The 18,422-nt window shown below is 44.7% G+C and overlaps 1 protein-coding gene across 1 annotated transcript in view; it reads right to left on the minus strand.

Moving 5' to 3' along the window:
* Positions 1-8,786: 8,786 nt before the first annotated feature.
* Positions 8,787-18,422, minus strand: part of TAF3 (TATA-box binding protein associated factor 3) — a 103,209-nt gene continuing 93,573 nt past the window's right edge. The window contains exons 6-8 of the mRNA XM_085325826.1: positions 13,727-13,982; positions 10,244-10,350; positions 8,787-9,479 (exon numbers count right to left, since the gene is read on the minus strand). Coding sequence (XP_085181952.1) covers positions 9,365-9,479; positions 10,244-10,350; positions 13,727-13,982 — 478 coding nt within the window. The 3' untranslated portion in view covers positions 8,787-9,364. The remainder of the gene's footprint in view (positions 9,480-10,243; positions 10,351-13,726; positions 13,983-18,422) is intronic.

The raw sequence follows: 18,422 nt of genomic DNA on the forward strand, positions 1-18,422 counted from the left end.
ACTCTTCTCAGCTGCAGAGAGGGATTATAATTGCACCACTATCTCCGGCGTGATCTTCCCCAAGAAGTTGGCCATTTGCCCTTTTGTGTTTCATCCTCTCGGTGCCTCTTCGGAGAGGGCTGGGGGCAGCCGTGCTCGCTGCAGTGCTGAAAGCCGCCGTGACCCCAGCGTTAGAGGGTCCCTCAGCCCTAGAGTGTCCCACCGGCCAAGGGCACGAGGACAGCTCCGGGCTGGTTACAAACCTCTTTCATCCTTAAAAAAGGTGTTGTCAAGAGATGAAATAGGTCTTTTGGGGGAGAGTTGCATATATTTTTTGCTTTTTATACCAATTGCTTGCATGCATTTGTTGGGTTTTGTTATTCCTCTTAAGAAGGAGAAGAAGGAGAAGGAGAAGGAGAAGGAGAAGGAGAAGGAGAAGGAGAAGGAGAAGGAGAAGGAGAAGGAGAAGGAGAAGGAGAAGGAGACGAGACAGGTCTGTGTGTTGTCCCAGGCTGTTCACTGCCATACGTGGATGGGCACAGCTTCCTGCCCAGGGACATGTGAAAATCCCCATTTTTTTCTCTCCCTCTTCGCATGCAGCTCTGCAGGGTGATGTGCCAACCCCTCTAGCCCGCTGGGTGAAGCTCACTCGTCTTCCACCGGCGATAACAATCTCGCGTTCGTAGAGCATCTTCCACGCAGGCGGCTCCTCGCAGTGCTCTGCGTCCCAGGCACGAGCGCGGGCRCGCGCCGGCTCCCGCTCGAAAGGGAAACAGCGTTGACGCTACGCCCCAGTTGAGTAATGCAGATCGGGGAGGATGATGAGGCTGGAAACAACGTGGTGAAAAAGAAAGAGAGGAATTAAGCAATTTTTTTGTTTTAATTTTTTATGGTCATCAGTAGCAATAGCCAGGGCGTAACTGTTCCTGTCTTCTGACCAGCTCGGGTTTTTGAAGAAGATGTGACTGTAAATACACCTACCCTGAGTAATTATGTTGTAATTCCGGATTAGCAAATTCAGCTCGTTTGCAGCTGTGGGTTCTCCCCAAATGGGAATATTGAAAGAGGAGAGTTTATATCCAAATCTGGACTGTACACAGTTAAACATTCAAAGCTTGAAAACTGCTGGACTTGGTTGAAGCTCTGCCCAGGTACCTGGTGGGGAAGATCTGTTTGGGCTCGGTCTCCATCCCGGTGACCCTCTGTGTCCCCGGGGCTAACCTTGCTTTGCYGAGCGCTTGATTGTGGCAGCGGACTTGGCCAAGAATGATGGTGAAATACAAAGCAAAAACTACTGGCTCATCTTGAGAAAACTTTGAACACACACACACCTAAAAAATGAATGCGTTTTCTCCTAATTCGGAGCATTCATTATGTCTGATCTACAAAACAAGCCACATGCCAGTTATTGTTGGTACAAGCACAACAATTCTCACTGTGGGGGAAAAAAAACCACCAATATTTCCAAGCATGTAGGACACAAAATGTACTAAAGGCATTTTAATGACACTTTAATTAATCTCTAGGCATAGGTTAAACAGAGAATATCTCAAAAGATGTGTACGTGTGTGAGGGGTAATAACAAAAGTCAGGACTCAAATCAAAGATGCTTTAGTACCTACAAAAGCTATTAAATATAATTATATTCATTTAAAATATCCCCACACACAAAAATGGTAAACTAGAATGAAGGTTGAAAGCAAATCTCAATAATTCAAGGCTTAAATATATATACATAGAMATCTATAAAGAATGTTGTGATTATCATATGAACAAAACCAAATCTGAACACATTTAGAGTGAAGGTGAGACTTAAAAAAGACGTCCAGAAAAGCAACGTTTGGAAAATTRCACAGGAGGCAGCTGAACAGCCTGAACTTGGAGACGTCAGGCAGCTACACTGGCAAAGAAGAAGCAAAAGTGGATTTAAAAACGCTTTTTCCTGACCTGGGACCGCAGAAATGGAAATGCCTTTATCAGATGYCTACGGACTGATAGAGTTTGTCACCGCCGGTTGGGATGCTCTCCTTTCCAGTTTGCTCATCAGCTGCAGCCTCGTCTACCTGTACCCCTGCTATAAAGCAGCAGGGCTTTCTGCACAGACACGTCTTTGGGTTCAAAAGAGCCTTTTCAGCATAGCGCAGACCATCTCCTCTTTAACCRAACACGTACATGAAGTAGGTCTGAGTTTATGCAAAACAACCACGTCCACTCCAACTATTGCAAGCGCTTTGCTGAAATCGCCTTGCCTGATACCACGGCTGGTGATGGAAAGGTTGGACAGGCAMAAGGACACCCCTCACACCAACATCTTCCTGCGGCACTGGTTTGCAAGGAACTCGCAGGGGGACATCTGGATGTCCCACATATGGATATCCTTGCAGCTGAGACCTATTTCTGGGGCCAAACCTCAGCATGAGTGAGTTCCCTCAGTGACAGGTTCCTATAGAGATGCTTGGAAAGGTATGCAAGGCCGAACAAGGCTCGGCGGTGTTTTTTGCATCATATGTCACTATGAAAGTAAGACTTAGCTGCTAAAAGATATCTGAAGCTAGGAAGCAGAAGAAAAGTCTCCTTTACTTTATCAGTAACCAACTCTCCTGGTCCTGAATGTGCCTGGATTGCAGACACTGCCCGTTTTGACCTCGGACGGCTCCAGCACCGGTGTCGTCTGGCTGGCGTCGAGGGGAGCCGGGGAGCTGGGACGTGCCCGTCGCCCCCTCAGCTTATGTTCTGTGACCTGGCACAAATCACTTCACCGCCCTGCTTCGGTTTCACTATTCATAAGGCAGGCATAAAACAAATCAATCCTTCACAGAAAAAATGAGCAATTCTAGCAGGGTCCCATGACCTCTCCAAGCGCATCTGATGGGAACAACCGCAGCTCTAGAGTCCTTAAGCCAATAAACAAATGGCCACCCTGAACAGTCCTCTGCTATTACTACCCTCATCCAGCAGATTTGGGGGCTATTTGCTTACTTTGCTCAAATTCACACAAATTTAGGAAAGGGATTGTGTGGCATGTTGGATCGTGATGGCAAGATTGGACTCAGGATGTCTCAGGAGGTCCCCTGATGGCCTCAGTTCCTACAAGGAGTAAGTCACTGTATTCTCTGGCTGCAGAGTACGTTACCAGCAGGGAAGAGCTGGGTTATTTTCTGTAAAAGGTCTGCCCCTCAGCAGCCCTCATGCTCCTGGACACTGGAGGTGTGGAAGGAGAAGCTCCAGAAGAGGGCAACAAGCCCTCTGTCTGAAATGGAAACGTGCAGCGTCAGACAAGTAAAAGCGAGGGGCCCATTGCAAGTGGCACAGCAGCTGTGATTGAGATAAAGATAACTCCAAGGGGAGATAAGTGGCTGAAGTACTAAGTCATTGCAGAAGACTTGAGTACTTTGAGGGAGGCAAGGCCAAGAGCACACTCAGCTCTGGAACTATTTTGCAACACGTGCATCCAAAGCTGAACTCATACCAGGAGTCCAAGTAATGCTATTTGGTAAGTGTTAACTCCATGACCAGTGTATGTGATCCAGAATCTACAAGAAAAACAAAGGCATGATACAGCTACGCAGCCATTTAAACACGGCTTCGGTAAACAGAGCTGGTATAATACTCACAGGTGCCTCGGGCATGGGCTACGGCTCCTCCCTCCACCCACCCGCATGTTGGACAACTTGTACAACTCCTGAACGTAGCTTAGTAGGAGCCCCAGCAATTAATATGTTCCCCCTGCTCCCTCCTTCCCAAACCAAAGTGCTTGGCTGTGCTCGTAAAGACAACAGGGCCACCAACCAAGGCCAACTGCAAATTAAAAGTCCAGCCGACATCCCCAGCTCTGCAGCCCATTGGCAGGCTGGAGAAGTTTTCCAGCAGCCTTGCGCAGCACGGTTGTGCCAATGTGGGCACCTGGGTGTGGGAAGAACGCTGGCAGGATGATGAACTCATGCAGGTGGAGCTCTGTCACCACCTCTCGAAGGAATCCAAGGTGAGTCCATCGCACAGCCGTAGCCTTGTGCAACCATGCGGAGGAAGGATCAGGCGCAGCTCAGCGCTCTCCTGCTCTACAAGCCCAAGTCAACGCCACCAGGGGAAACAAGAGCCCTTTCCATGTAAGCAAACTGAGCTGGCTGATATCGAATGACTCATTAACGACTTACAAWACTTAAGTAGACCATAGTGTTACTCTCTAGGAGTGGGAACTTCTCATCTTAAAAGGAGGATATGATATGTGCCAAAAGCTCACCACAGGCCCAACTGTTGTTAGTCAAAGCAGAGCTGCCCTTTCATGTGCTTGCAAGAAGTTACAAATTTCACCTGTTTTTACATCTGAAGAATTCAAACTGCTTTCCGAAGAAAAYAGGGCACAGACACGAGCTGGAGCTGCACTTGCTAAACGATGTACTCCAGGGTCTGCAACGCAGGGGATGAGGAAATCTGTAATTTTTATGCTGGACTAATCCCTTTGCTCAAAAATGGCCATGGTGGCAGAGCATGACCTAAGCTGTACAGATGGCATGCAAGGCRTTTGGTCCCTGTACGTAAGGTATTATATTTGCAAGAGTGGTATTAAGGTTGCTCCTACAAACCCAAATCAACCCTGTTGTATTCCACTGTCAAAGAGCAATTAGAACAACACGAAGGTATCTGCTCCATAAAGCTCCCACCATAAATACGGAGAACATTTGAGAAAGGTGCCTGCAAGAACAAAGGGTGAGAGGTGTTTCAGAAACTGTAGCAGATCCTCTAGACAGCTGTTATTTGCTCACTACGGTCATTACGGCAGAGGAATATGACCGCAGACGTAGGTCCCATTTCTCCCAAGTCTAAAGGCTGAAAGGCCTTTACAAAACAGATCCCTCGTGTTCAGAGCAGAGTGAGTAAAAAACATGTAGAAAAATGCTGAGTGGATGGATTGCAGCAGTTGCTTGAAGGCTCATGGTTTTGCCATGTTTTCTATGAAACCTCCAGGTACACGTAAACACCCCAGACGGGCTATGGATATGACGCGAAATTTAGGTTCAGAGAACGTGAAAGTTGTTCCTGCAGTGTAAACTGTCCACCAGGCCACAGCATCGCCGAAGGATTCTGCGGAAATGTCCAGGAGGACTTGTCAAAGGGCTGTTCTTCCTCCTGAGCTGCGATGCTGCAAATCCAACCTTTTGGGAAGTGGGTGGCACTAAGAGTTGATGGCCAAGCTGTGGCAAAGGCCTGGATTTGGGGACTACAAGAGCATTTCTCWTTGCAGCAAATATTGAGAAGAAGTCAACTCTGAGCACCAACTCAGACATTTCACAGCCCACAAAGCCCGGAGTTGGCAGATATTGTATTAATTATGAGAAGTATATTTTGGTATCCCTCAAGTAATCTTAAGCGAGACGCTCTTGCTCTGATAAACCCCACCAGAGATCTCTGGAAGCAAAAAAGAACCACTAGCAAAATCAGGCCTCGACGCAGGGCTTAAGGCAGCTAAGCTCATTCTGCAGAAAAGGTTCAAAACCGCAGATGAGGATTGGAGTCACATCGGAAACCTTGGAGGAGGACCAGCTAAAACCCGCAAAGCCAAAGGACCCTCGCAGCTCGGCAGCGCCCGGGACAACAAAAGCTACGAGCCGATTTATACGTCTATAGCGTGACCGGTCTCGCAGCGCTTGCTAGGACAGCGCTATAAGTGACATCTCAGCTGGAAATAAGCAATTGCTTATTGCCGTTTTCCGATTTCCTTCCGTACAAGGGAAAAATAGACAGCGATGCTGCCCGAACCGACTTCAAACGCTAAAATAAAATAAATAAATAAATAGATGAGCGGAGGGGTCAGCTCGGCACGCATGCAGGTGACAGCCCGTCACACTTTTCGCCATGAACCCGGTAAGCAAATGAGAGGCGTCAGAGCCCCGGCGGCACAGCAAGCTGTCAAAGCCACGCTGGCTTAGGGAGGAATCGACAGGCCATGCTTTCAAACTTATAAACCAAATTCCTCCTCGTGACAGATGATTAAATGTCTAGTTTAACCCTCCCCTCAATTTACCTTTTTTTTTTTTAAAAAAAAAGTTTCTTTCTTCCTCATCCCCTATTTTAGACTATAAAATTGTCCGAATTCCCAGTCTTTATGCAAACGCTCATGCCGAGAACGCAGCGCTAATCTATTTAATCATTAAAAACAGCTTTCTTGTCGCGTTTTAAAAAAAAATATGGAAAAATTTCTGTCTACCTAGGTTTCCTGGACACTTTGCTTTTCCTAAAAGCGGCCTTGGTGAAAAGGGCACGCGACACCGCTCCCGCGGGTGTCGGCCGGCAGCCGGCTCCGCAGGCGGCTTTGGGCGCTTGGCGCGCTCGCACGCGACTCCCGGCCCGGGCAGGGCCACGCGGCCGCCCCCGAACGGGGCAGAAGGCGCTCCAAGGACGGGGGACCACGGGGTTTGAAGACCCTGGGGAGGGGGGAAAAAAAAAACCCCACCAGCGCGCCTTCGGTGCGCGCACCTCATTAACATTCTTTCTGGCGAGGTTTCCGTATCTCGGCGTTCATTTTAYACTTTAATTTGGTTAGCAGGTCTTTGTTTAATCGTCCTATTGAAAGGAGAACAAAGAAGGTTTAGGTGATACAGCGAAGTAATACGCTGCATTTTATCTCTGCAAAGCCCAAAGTCAGGAGGCTCTGATACCCTCCGAGGCTTTTTTTTTTTTTTTTTCTTTTTCCTTCTTCTTCCAGGACGTTTGGAATCACAAATCAGTCGAGGAGCATAAAGATCCTCACTGTGCTCAGCTGCGGACACCTTCAGAGGAGAAACGCCTTGGCAGCAGGAGAGATCAGGCCGCGAGCAAGACGCACGGCTCCCGAGGAAGACGATCTCGGTGAAAGTGCATCGCCGCCGTTCCCGGGCTTGCGGCGTTTCTCTCCGTCYCTTCCAACAAAATCAGTGGCCAAGGGGGGTTCTCCAGTTTTCAGGGCTTTTTTGCTGAAGCTCTCGATAGTAAGGTCAGATTTTTCTGGGTTCAGGACTCAATAAGACTGTGGGTTTGGTTAATTTGCAGCGAGGACCTAGTATTCCAGATAAAAATCTGGCCCTGGAGTAACACAGAATCCAACAAGCTCWTCTCATGGAGTAACTTGCATTTTCTTTAATATTTACTATTAATTATCCATTTACTATTAATATTTGTTGTACTGCTTGAATCCATGAGGCACTGCGAATCAGTAAAGGAGTAGGGGGAAAAAATAGTCCCTGTCTATGTGTCAGTATTACAGGCAGATAGCGAGCAGTCTTCTTCCCCCTGAAATATCTTAACTCATGAAATTATAAACTTTTAGCTCTATTAATGAACTTCAAACTACTTGTGCAAACAGATGCCTTGCTGGAGTAGAGATCAAAAGCAAATTTTCTCTTTGCTAGAGTTGTTCCCCAAGAAACGAAAACCATTCGAATGTCTGATACTCCTTCACAAAAATGAGCAACTAAACCTTTAAAATTCCTCAATTCCTCTCCATTTTTTTTCCTCTTGGGAAAAGGCTGCTGGCGGTGGCAGCAGCGGTGGCGTGGTGGAGGGGGTCAAAAATCGAATTATCAGTCAAATTTGCAGGACCAAAAATGGTCAGACCCAAAAATCAAGCAGCCAAAAAAAAGGCAACAGCCCTAACTCTAGCAAAATCTTGATAAATACAAAATATATATATATATATATATAAAACCCATCCAGTTATGCTGTCTTGATCTTTTTTTTCTGGGAGTTTGGCGATGGGTGGCACAACGCGGGGTACTTCGCAGCGGCCCAGGGTAACTATTTTTGGAAGCCAATAACTCTTTTATGCCACTGATTCCTGACGCCCCCCCACCGCCGGCGCGAGCGAAGCGGGAGTCAGGCTCTTCCCGGCTGCTGACCGAGGCCGGTTTCGAACCGGTGACCCGGAGGTGAAAGGCCCCCTTCTCCGGTTACTAATCCCGGGAGCCACGCAAGGCTCCTGAAAACAATTCTTCGGTGTTATTACCACAAAGGTGTTCCATAAAAACCAGAAAAGCCGGGCTGGGGAAGCAACGCCGGGACGCAGGCGCCGGCAGGACCGCCCGGGACGCGCTCGCGCTCGCGCCGGCCGAGCTTGCACCCGCGCGTTGCGCCTCGAATACTTCGGCCGATCGAATGCGACGAGTTCTGATTAATTAAGCAGAGGAGGAAACGGAGAAACAACTTACCCAAAGCCAGTTCTTTATTACTGCAACCAGAAAGGACTGCGGGCTGCAGCGTTTGCACGTGCGCGTTATTACAGACGAGGGAAAACGAGACTCGGGTTCGAAACATTCAACGATCCAGAACAAAAACTCAAACCCAAGGAGTTTCCTGGCTGCGGTGCTGACTGGTAATTAGCAGGGACAGAATATAAACGAGGGGGCACTGACCACAGAAAGGTTAGGGCTCACTTTTAACGAACCAACCTCATCCGTATCGCCACTGATTTGCAAGTCGGCATTGCGTTACACCGGCTAACGGTGTCTGAATTTTTGTGTGTGGCAGCCCGTAATTCCCCCCCCCCAAAAAACAAAAATCCTCCTCAAAAAATAATTAAAAAGAAAAAAAAAAGTACTTTATAAATATCAGGTTATTTACACGTGTGAAAATCTTTTTAATGTGAAGTGTTTTTACACACCAAGGGAATGTACAAGCAAGGACAAGACACGCCGACGAGGACTAAAAACCCCAAACTAAAGTATAAAATATCTTATAGGTCCACCAAAATCAATTCACACGGAAGAAAAAAAAAAAACAAAACCAACTGACACAATAGAAACTTTTTCTTTTTTAAAAATAGAAGATATCTCACAAAAGCTTGAACATGTTTATTTTATGTTAGTACTAAAAATCAAGGAAAAAAGCTTCATATATTCTCGTCACAAAAATATTTACCAGCCACTTCCCCCGTCACGTTATGTTTATCTGGCTCAGCAGCGGAGGCTGAACTGTACCCAGACTACAGAAATCACTCCAGAAGGTCTCCTCGGACTTGCTGCCATTTACATTTGCCTCTTCTCCCTGCACCTTGCTGCAAAGGCTCAAGAGGGCTTAAGGACAAATTAAAAAAAAAAAATAGAACAGATATCTGTATTTACAACATTCATCTTCGGCGCTGCCGAGCCACGGGAGAGGGAGCGGTACCATGAACGAGTGAAGCCTTCGTGTGCCGCTCGGTGCAAACGTCCCTCGGCCGGTGACGGGCGGCATCGGAGCGTCCCCAAACCCCGTCGCGCCGGGCCGGGACAGCCGACGAAACGCAACAGCCGACGAAACGCAACAGCCGACGAAACGCAACAGCCGAAAGCGGCCGCCCGCTCCCGCAGCGCTCGCCGACGGACGGGCCGAGGTGCCGGGGCGACTCTGCGACCCAAAGCCGCCCCCGACGTCTTCAGTGCGCCCGGTGCTTCCTCTTCTTGTGTTTTTTGTCTTTCTTTTTGTTGGCGCACTTGGAGCAGAACCACTGCATCTCTTCGGGGGGGGCCGTTGTAATCCCCACGCAAGGCCTGGGGGGGCGAGAGACAGCGTCGGGTGGGCTCAGCGAACGCCGCTTCTATCCCTCACCCAAAGAAATTAAAACTTGGCAATGAAAGACAAGTTTTGGCCTCCCACTCCCCTCTGCGGATTAATGAGTGTAACTAATGATAGAACAGAAACATTAAAAAAACCCCTTCTTTTGTTTTGAAACTCAAAATATATTAAAGGAACACTCGGATAAAAATATTATTTCAATAAAAGAATATGTCCGTGTTTTAGGATACAATAATCAAGATTTAAAATAACTCCAAATGCTTCTTTAATACATCTGCACTTCCTTATGTTTTTATGTAGCTGAGTAAGAAAATGCCTAGAAAAATGATTCACTTCCCCCCACCCCTTTTTAAGAGCAGACATTTTTATTACTTTTCACACTGTGTTTTGCAACTGGAAATGTCTAGCTGTATACACTATGCTCATAATCCTGTAGTTCCTGCAACATGACCACAATCAGCAATATTTCCTAGCAGTTTCAAAAACAACCGCTATCACCCATTCCCATTAATTAAAAATAATACTCCGCCACAACTTAAAATGTATTTATTTTTTTTCAAATTCTAGAGAAACAGAGAGAAAACTATGCTCCAGATTAGTAAAYGGGACACAGCACAGCCGTTCGAATATTCCCAGCTTCATGATTAAAAAGAAATTAAAAAAAAAAATGGGGGGGGAGGTATAACACAGCCACAGCCTGCAAGGAAACGGCGGGATGGGACGGGTGAGAGCCACTTACCAGTGATACCAGTCGTCGCAGTCGTCACAGCCTATCATCGGACTGCCATCGTCTGGCTTGTTGCAGCCAGGACAGATCCAGATCTTGTTACCCCACTCATCGCGGACCTGGCACGGAAGGAAAGCACAAGTCAGCCGGTTTCAAGAGCCAGGCGGGCTGCAAAAAAATCAGGAGCGTCGGGGCGCGCGCGGCGGGTCGACGGGGAGGACCAGCACGCGACAGCAGTCTCGCACGCATGCAGAACATGCAGGGCAACGTGCACGCATCGCGTTATTACTTATTAGCCAAACTCTTCGACTCAACCGGCCGATAAGATCAGGATATATATATATAAAAAAAAAAGTTGTTACTGAGTAACTTTCCATTCCCCTTATGACATTTATGTCACGGCACAATTTACTAAAGGGTAAACCAAACAAGAGAGGCAGATCATTTACAGTATTAAGTGGCTGCTTACTGGATTTTATCATATTCAGGGCTTTACGATTTTTTTTTTCATTTTTATATCCTGCTAGAGTCATATTTATATGTTGAAATTTCAAGTGTTTCCTATAACAGTTTCTTGGTAAAATATACATGAAAAATGTCGCAAAATCCATCTAAAGAAGTGCAATTAACAATACAAAGTACAACATGTCTGGGGCATGACCCTGATTTCATCATTCATATATGAAGCTTTGCACATTAACACTGGATCTCCAGAGCATGYATCGTTTTGTCCTCGCTTTTTGTGCATTAATGCATTTACGCAGCCCACGTATCTGAGACAATGACTTTTTGCTGTCTGTGCAGCTCAGAAAAATCATATTAAAACGTAGTAGACGAACACTCCCAAAACAGACAAAAAAAAAAGCTGCTTCACGGTGGCCCATATGTCTTACATCACTAAATCAATAAGAAAAAATCAATAAGAATATACCAGAGCTGCAACCAACAYATCAGTCTTGACAGGCTCCTCTAAAAGCCCTGAACTTTTTTGTGATTTAAAACTAGACAACATGAAGCCCAGAGAACAACCCCTTCGCCGCAGTGAAATGGAGTAAGCAATGCCACACCAGGAACTCGACTGTAAAGCTCATTGATTGCAATGATCACAAATCTACCTACGAACCTAATCTCACACTTGCAAAGTCCTTTTAAGTTGGTAGCTGCTCCACGGGTAAACCGCTTGCCTAAGCCCGAAGTAAAAAGGGTCAAAGTAATTCTCGGGGGGAATCCTGCTAGGGAAGAGTAATACGCCACGCCGCCGAGGGGACGCAAAGCCGTGGTCCATCATGGTCGGTTATAATCTGCTTGAGCAGCCTGGCTGGTAGACACCAGGCAGCACYTGTGTTGTCCTTCCAGCATGGATAATTTATGGGTTTCCCATCTGGGAATTTGGCTGGTTTTGGCTTCTCTGTTAGAAGATGGATATCCTATGTTTTCCCAAGCTGATTTTTCAGGAGGGATGTTCTCCTGCAGAACGCCTGTCCGAGGCTCTCAGAAGATCACAGGCTGGAGAGGGCGAGGGTTGGCTACAATCAGTGCAACCACTCAGTGTTTGTCAAACACAAACCTGGGCTGCTGAACGAGGACATTTAAAACATTGTGTAACTCCTGATGCCTTAATTACGGAARGTCGTGGAAGGAGGGACAGTCTGTGATCTCTGAATGCTATTTTAATACTAATCACTMAGTGTTAACGATCAGAACACACTTACTCAGATGCTATCCTACAGGGAGACACCACAGCGTATCCTTAAATACAACATCACCCTTCTCTGACTCTAAGATCATCCTTCTGTCCTTCCCCGAAGAAGGGAGTTGTGTGCTTCTGCCAGGCAGGCTCCAGTGTGACCTCTGGAAGAGCCTTCCTGCGTGACCTTGGGAAAGCCATTTCATCATTCTCTGTCTTGAATTCCCTTCATACAAGAGGTTAATAATTATTAATTATTCCCCTTTTCCCACCCTCTCACCTTTTGACTTATAAACTCCTCCTATTAGGAGTCTTTCTCCCTGCTTCCACACTTGGACTCCAACACAGTAAAACCCTAGTTTTAACTACAATGCTGTAAATCCAATAACAAATAACCTAGGTAAGTAGTGTTCTCCGAATTCTCCGTAAGATACTAACAGCATTACTACCCAAAGTACCAGGCTTAAAAAAGTTTGAAGTTTTCTTTCTTTAAACTAATGCCATCTTTACAATATCTGCTTTTAGTGCATACTGAAAAACACATGGATGCAYCACAATATTTTGATTCTTTTTTCACTCCTAGAGCAAATTTCARAGCTTCTGGACACAGCGGTAAGACAAGAGTGACACCACGTTTATGTCAGTGATAAAGAAAGTGAGGGTGTGCATCCTTCACCATGAAGAGATGCACAGTCTGTGAGAGGTAGCCTAGTACTGTAACTAACTCTGGAGTGAAATGTAGCAGCTGTTTAAATAGAGACCAGTAACATAATACTACAGTTTAAGTCAAGCAGTGAAGAGCACCTTTTCCACTAGAAACGGCAGGGTAGATTTACACTAGGAATCATTATAAAAACAGGACTAATAAAAAACCAAAATCACATGTAGGCTGCAATTAAAGTACAGGAAACTGTAATAAAAACGTTTCAGGTGTTTTAAGTGGTGAGAGTTTTAAACTGGTACCTACTATAGATAAGCAGGGTGTCACCATCCAAGCTGGACTTTAGCCAGGGCAGGGAGGATAACAACACTGCTACTATTGTTAATGTTATCTGCTGCTTTTTAATGATCAGCACTGGTCAGGACTTCCATTTTAYACTGCATCTAAAGCAGGAATTTTCAGCAGCACAACGATCCTCATACTGGGGAGAGTTGTGTCTGTGAGCACAGTTCCTGTGTCGTGTTGGATGGGAGACTTTTCTAAAGGAACGAAGAAGACTTAATGTCACCGGAGAGAGACTAAGATCACAGCAGATGTTGACTGGACTAATGTATTTATATAGAGATTTTTTGGAATGCAAATATATTTGGAATTGTTGTATGTTGAAAAACCCAGTAGAAAACAGTGCATTGTACACATTTCAAATGAGGGATAAGCCAAATTCTTGATGTTGTGTGAGGGTTTTATACTTCACTTGGCTGACAGAAAAATCTATGGCAAGTTTGACATTTGAGGTTTCAATTCAGCTCTTAAAAGAGTGTCTATAAAAAATTCTTCACCTCTAAAAAAAAAAAGTATGCTCTCGCTCAGTTAGCAGAAAATGGGGTCTTACTCTACTTGCCAGAAGAAACTTAAACTTTGGACTGAGAAGACATAATAGATTTCAGCCCAAGTAAAATTTTGTAAAATTTAAGTTACTAACTCCTCAAAATAGGTGCATGGAAGCAAGGGCTGGATGAAGAGCGGCTTAACAGAGGGCAACATCGCAAGCACAGGCACCGTCAGYTGGAGTCACCCTGAAGCACAACCATTTGAAGGATTAATGTCACTGGCATTAAGACAAGGCCCTGYAGTATGTGTTACCTACCACGTAAGTACTGACGGTCTCTGTTACCACGCTCCTCACTGGTGCTTTGGAGCCTCCTGCCGCAGAGACAGCTGGAGACGGTGGAGGAATCAGGACCGGYGAGACGGTAGCTTGTGGTGGTGGAGGAGCTGGAGCTGGAGGAGGGGTRACGTGGACAGGTGCTGGTACCGGTGATGGCACAGGCGGAGGTGTTTTGGGCCGACTCGCGGGTGTAGATGGTTTAGCCTCCGGGGCTGGCACCACTTTGCTGATGACTCTGGAAGACCAAAAATGAGAATCGTGAGAGTCGATGGGAAAGAAATGATCGGTTACCAAGTAGATCTAAAGACAATATGGTGCCTTTATAGCTAATCCACATAAATGTATTTATGGCTAATTCACATGACCTTTAGGTCAGCAAAGAGGCTGTTTCAAGCCAGCACAAGGACTGTTTTCCTTGCTTCATCCATCCACTGACAACTGAAAGGCTAAAGCAAAGAGCCATGCCAGGACAGCCTGAACTACTCTATAGCTCGCTGTCATATAAATATTCTCCGCGGCTTCACTAAACCTTGTTTCGTTAAGTTTTATTACATTAGCTCAATTTGTGGGAAATATTAGAAAGGAAAGTTAATCAGCTGTGAACAGCACTGATTTTAATCTTCAAACCGAGAGACGATATCATCCTCTTCAGAGTCTACATTAGGGGGCTCTCCAAATATTTGCTAGTTTGGTATTTCTTTCCTCAAGTGTTTATGAAATCAGCAGTGGATCTAGTCAGGACAAATAAATGACGCACACTATACACTCAGCAGTTAAAATATTGCTACTTACTCGAGTAGCTGAAGTAGACAGGATGTAGCTCTAGTAAATACACAGTATAGAATAATCTTGCCCAGGAAGGGGGATACATAGAGGACCTGATATTTATTAACTAATGTTGATATACTGTGCTATTGATGTGCATGCAATTTAATGGATGAGACAGACAAAGCCCTTACTATAAGGCTCTACATTAGAAAAAAAGAGAAGGAAAAAGGCTTTTTAGAAAACAAAACAAAAAAGTCCTCAAAACAAAACACAGGACAGGACTATTCGTTTGACCACATTTTGGTAAATCGTTTAATTAACTTATTTACATTGAGCATGGTAACTGTGGGAGTACAATTGATTTGTTATAAGAACTGTAGGAGGAAAGAGATTTAAAGGAAGGTTCGACATTCCGGAGAGCAGGACATCTTAAGAAAACAGAAATGGAGGCATCTGTAGGAAAACCAAGATAAAAACCAGACTGGAGCAACTGAGAAACAGGAGAGGCAAGTCCAGCTCTGCTGCGCTTGACAGAAGTTTTGCACTGAACTTCAAGGAACCTTCAAAACACAGAAAAAGTTGAAGCTTTGCAGAAACTCTGAGTAATATAGAGCCCCTTCCCACCCTAGTTTTCATAGTAATGCTGAGAAATCATGATAGACCACCATTTGTTGTTTGCCATGGCACACTGGGACCGTGTTTAGAAACTCAGAGCAGAAGCTAAAAGTTGTTAGCTTATTTCCATGACATCAGCAACACCAAAGATATACGTGCTACTTGACGTCCCAGTGATTGCTTTAGATAGGTAACCCAAGAGCTCAGGCTTCAGGAGAAGGAGCTAGACCATGAGTCAACACGCAGGACTCATAACTTAAACTGCTTGTGACCTATAGAAGGAAGGAAGTCTAGTTATCCTGGGAGTAACCTACATGCCAAATCCAGACCTCTTTCTCCTATTTGTCAGAGGTTGTCTGGAAATCCACCATTATCTCCTACTAAAGACATGTTCTCTTTGGTTTTTGAATGTCTATGATGCGCTTTTGGTTCAATGAAAATCTCCATGGGCAGCTTCACTGCAGCAGAAAGACTGGCCACCATACCACTGATGCTTAGGAACCACTCTTTTGCTCTTTCCTCCTTCCACTGCTTGCAAAAAACCAAAMCAAAACAAAAAAAAACCCCAGGCTCCCATGGCTAAATGCCCCAGACCTTTGGTGGCACGAATACTCCCATGACTTGCAAAGTCACCCTCACGACTTGAGAGCTATTTCTCAATTTAAAAAAAATCTTGGCAATAATAAAAGTGAGGAGAGGGAAAGAACAGCAAAATATTTGGTACAGCAAAAGTGATTTGGATAGTTTCAAACAACATCATTATCCCGTCTTTCCTTGTTCCCTTCTTCTTCCCGCTCCCCTCCAAGTAAACAAAGTCCTGCTACGAGTTCTTCAGGGAGTCAACTCTCGCCTAGTCTAGACTAGGAGATGTATTAGCTAATAGGATTTTAAACATAACTTTGCACACAGTGTAAACAGTTCAAAAGAAGTATTAACTAACACAATTTGAATAAGACTGACCATGCCCAGCTAACATATTAAATTAAATTATACAGTTTCCCAGTTGAGATAAAGCCAGGTTCTGACTGGGGACAAGGTCTTCAGAGCCACCTTGCTAATAACTGCAGAAACTATATGGAGCATCAAGACTGAAATCTTCCAAAACTACAAATATTCATTAGTGGGCGACACATGCTAATTGATTTGCCGGTTAGCCTGAAGTGTGCAATTAGAATGCCTGCTGTATATAGGGCAGCCTGTTTATCTTGATTTCAGAACTCAGTTATCAAAACAGAAGATCGATGTTTTGGAGCATGCTTGGGCCTACCACTCCCTTGGACTAATGAAGTTCAGAGACTTTTGACTCTGGATCGGAGAAATGAATGGCTTTGTGCTCGACCGTTAAAGGTGATGGAGTAATCTCCACAAGGGTGCTTAGGCCTGTCGCCCATCCCGAAGAAGGGGCTGCATGAACGGCAACATGGAGGTGGGGAGAAATCAAAGGGAAACAGCAGTCCCACGACTAATAATTAACGTTACTTCAGACTTGGAGAGAAATCCGATATCAAAACACCATGTAAATGACAACAAGATTTATGAGCTCTCTTGTGAAGGAGAAAACTGAAGCACAGAGCACTGCAAGCAAACTGGGCTCGCAAAAGCAAAGCCTTGATCCTCCCCGTGCCTAGCTCCGGGCTAGGATTTGAACTGTACATTTGGACATCATCATAGATAAATTGTTACCTTCTTTCTCAAATGTGTTTTTTGTATACCTCCAAAACCAGCGATCACTTGTTAAAACTCCCTAAATGCATCACCTAAAGACCAAATTACTTGAGGCAATCAAACACAAATGAACGTCGACCACCAGCAACATGCTCAGTGTCCCGAGGCAAGAATTACACCTCTCCGCAGGCTGCCTGGCAACGTATCACAAGCCTAGTCTATACCAAAAGATAAAAATCAGTTGAAGTTGTTTTTAAATCAAAATAGTTCCTCCAGAATGAAGGGGGTGAGAAAACCCTTGGAAAAGATGTGGTAATAAGAGTCTACATAAATCATGACTGAAGGCTACCACCCCCTTTCCAAAAAAATAGAATTATTGTAAACACCATGTACCCGGTTGTGCACAACTTGAATTCTCTCTTGATTCTGTTTTTTTAAAGGTTAACAGGAACTAGATTTCTTACATAATTAATTACTTACACAAGTATTAATAACATGTTTAAAATAAACTAGTCATAAAGGTGGAGTTAGGTAAATGCCATATTCATAATTTTTCTAGGATGATCGCTACATTCACTGGTGTGCAAGACCTTCCTATCTTTGGAAGTCATTTATTTGATCTCACTCCGATCCTTACGGCTGAAAGCCCCACTGTCGGCTTAACATAAACGCAGGGAAAAGATGCACGTGGAAAGGAAATGGCTTTTCCAAAGTAGGATATGAGCCCCAGGGCTGAACAATTGCTCCAGGTGATCAGCTCAAATTTTTTTTTTTTTTTTAATTTGCTGTATCGGAATTTATAAAGGTTGAGTCAAAAATTACAGTCGGGTGATTTTTGTTTCTAGGAGGGAGAGTTCCTCAGAAGCTGTCTCATGTGTCCTCTGCCTAAATTGGAAATGGCTTTGGAAGAGTCCTAATTGCCTTCTGAATCCGTGACTCATATTTAAAATGCAACCAAGAAGCAGCAGCGAAGTACAGATATTCCCTTCTTGATACAAATTTCTTTTTCAACCAAAAGAGTACAACTCTTTTTTTTTTTTTTTTTTTAACTAAAATAATTCACATTTTGAACTGAGATTGTTGTACTAGGAAACACTCAATAGTCTAAGACTGGTGGGTCAGAAGCACCTAGAGGAATTAGGAGCATTTCCATATGGTTTAGATTCCTCACAGATTACAGGCGATTCTGAAAATTTTATTGCAACCCTGGAGGAGAATCAGTGTAATTTAAGCTCTCTAATGTAAGCTAATACTGACATTACTTCTGAAAGGGGAAATTTAATTTTTCTCTCTTATGCCTTGCTGAATATTTTATTCTGTGCAAACAAGTTGTATTGGCAAATGTAGGTCCCACAAATGGTGTGCTACGACCAGCTCGTACATTTGCAGAGATGATCTTCTCTCCTCCTCATGTAAAAAAATGCGAAAACGTGTTGAACTTCCAGTGCCGCCCTTACCAATTCCCCAAGTGAAAAACCTTCAGTATTTAACACTGAAATCAGAAAAAAAAAGATGTGATAAATTACCTGCAACATGATATTCCTCTCTATCAAACAAAATGGACTATGAACACGAATTGCAAGAGCATAACTTCCACGGAGGCGCACCGACTTTCAAGAGCGTATGC

This window comes from Rhea americana, unplaced genomic scaffold (assembly GCF_003343005.1).
Source record: "Rhea americana isolate MKP2758 unplaced genomic scaffold, rheAme1 scaffold_1, whole genome shotgun sequence".
NCBI classification, from domain to species: domain Eukaryota; kingdom Metazoa; phylum Chordata; class Aves; order Rheiformes; family Rheidae; genus Rhea; species Rhea americana.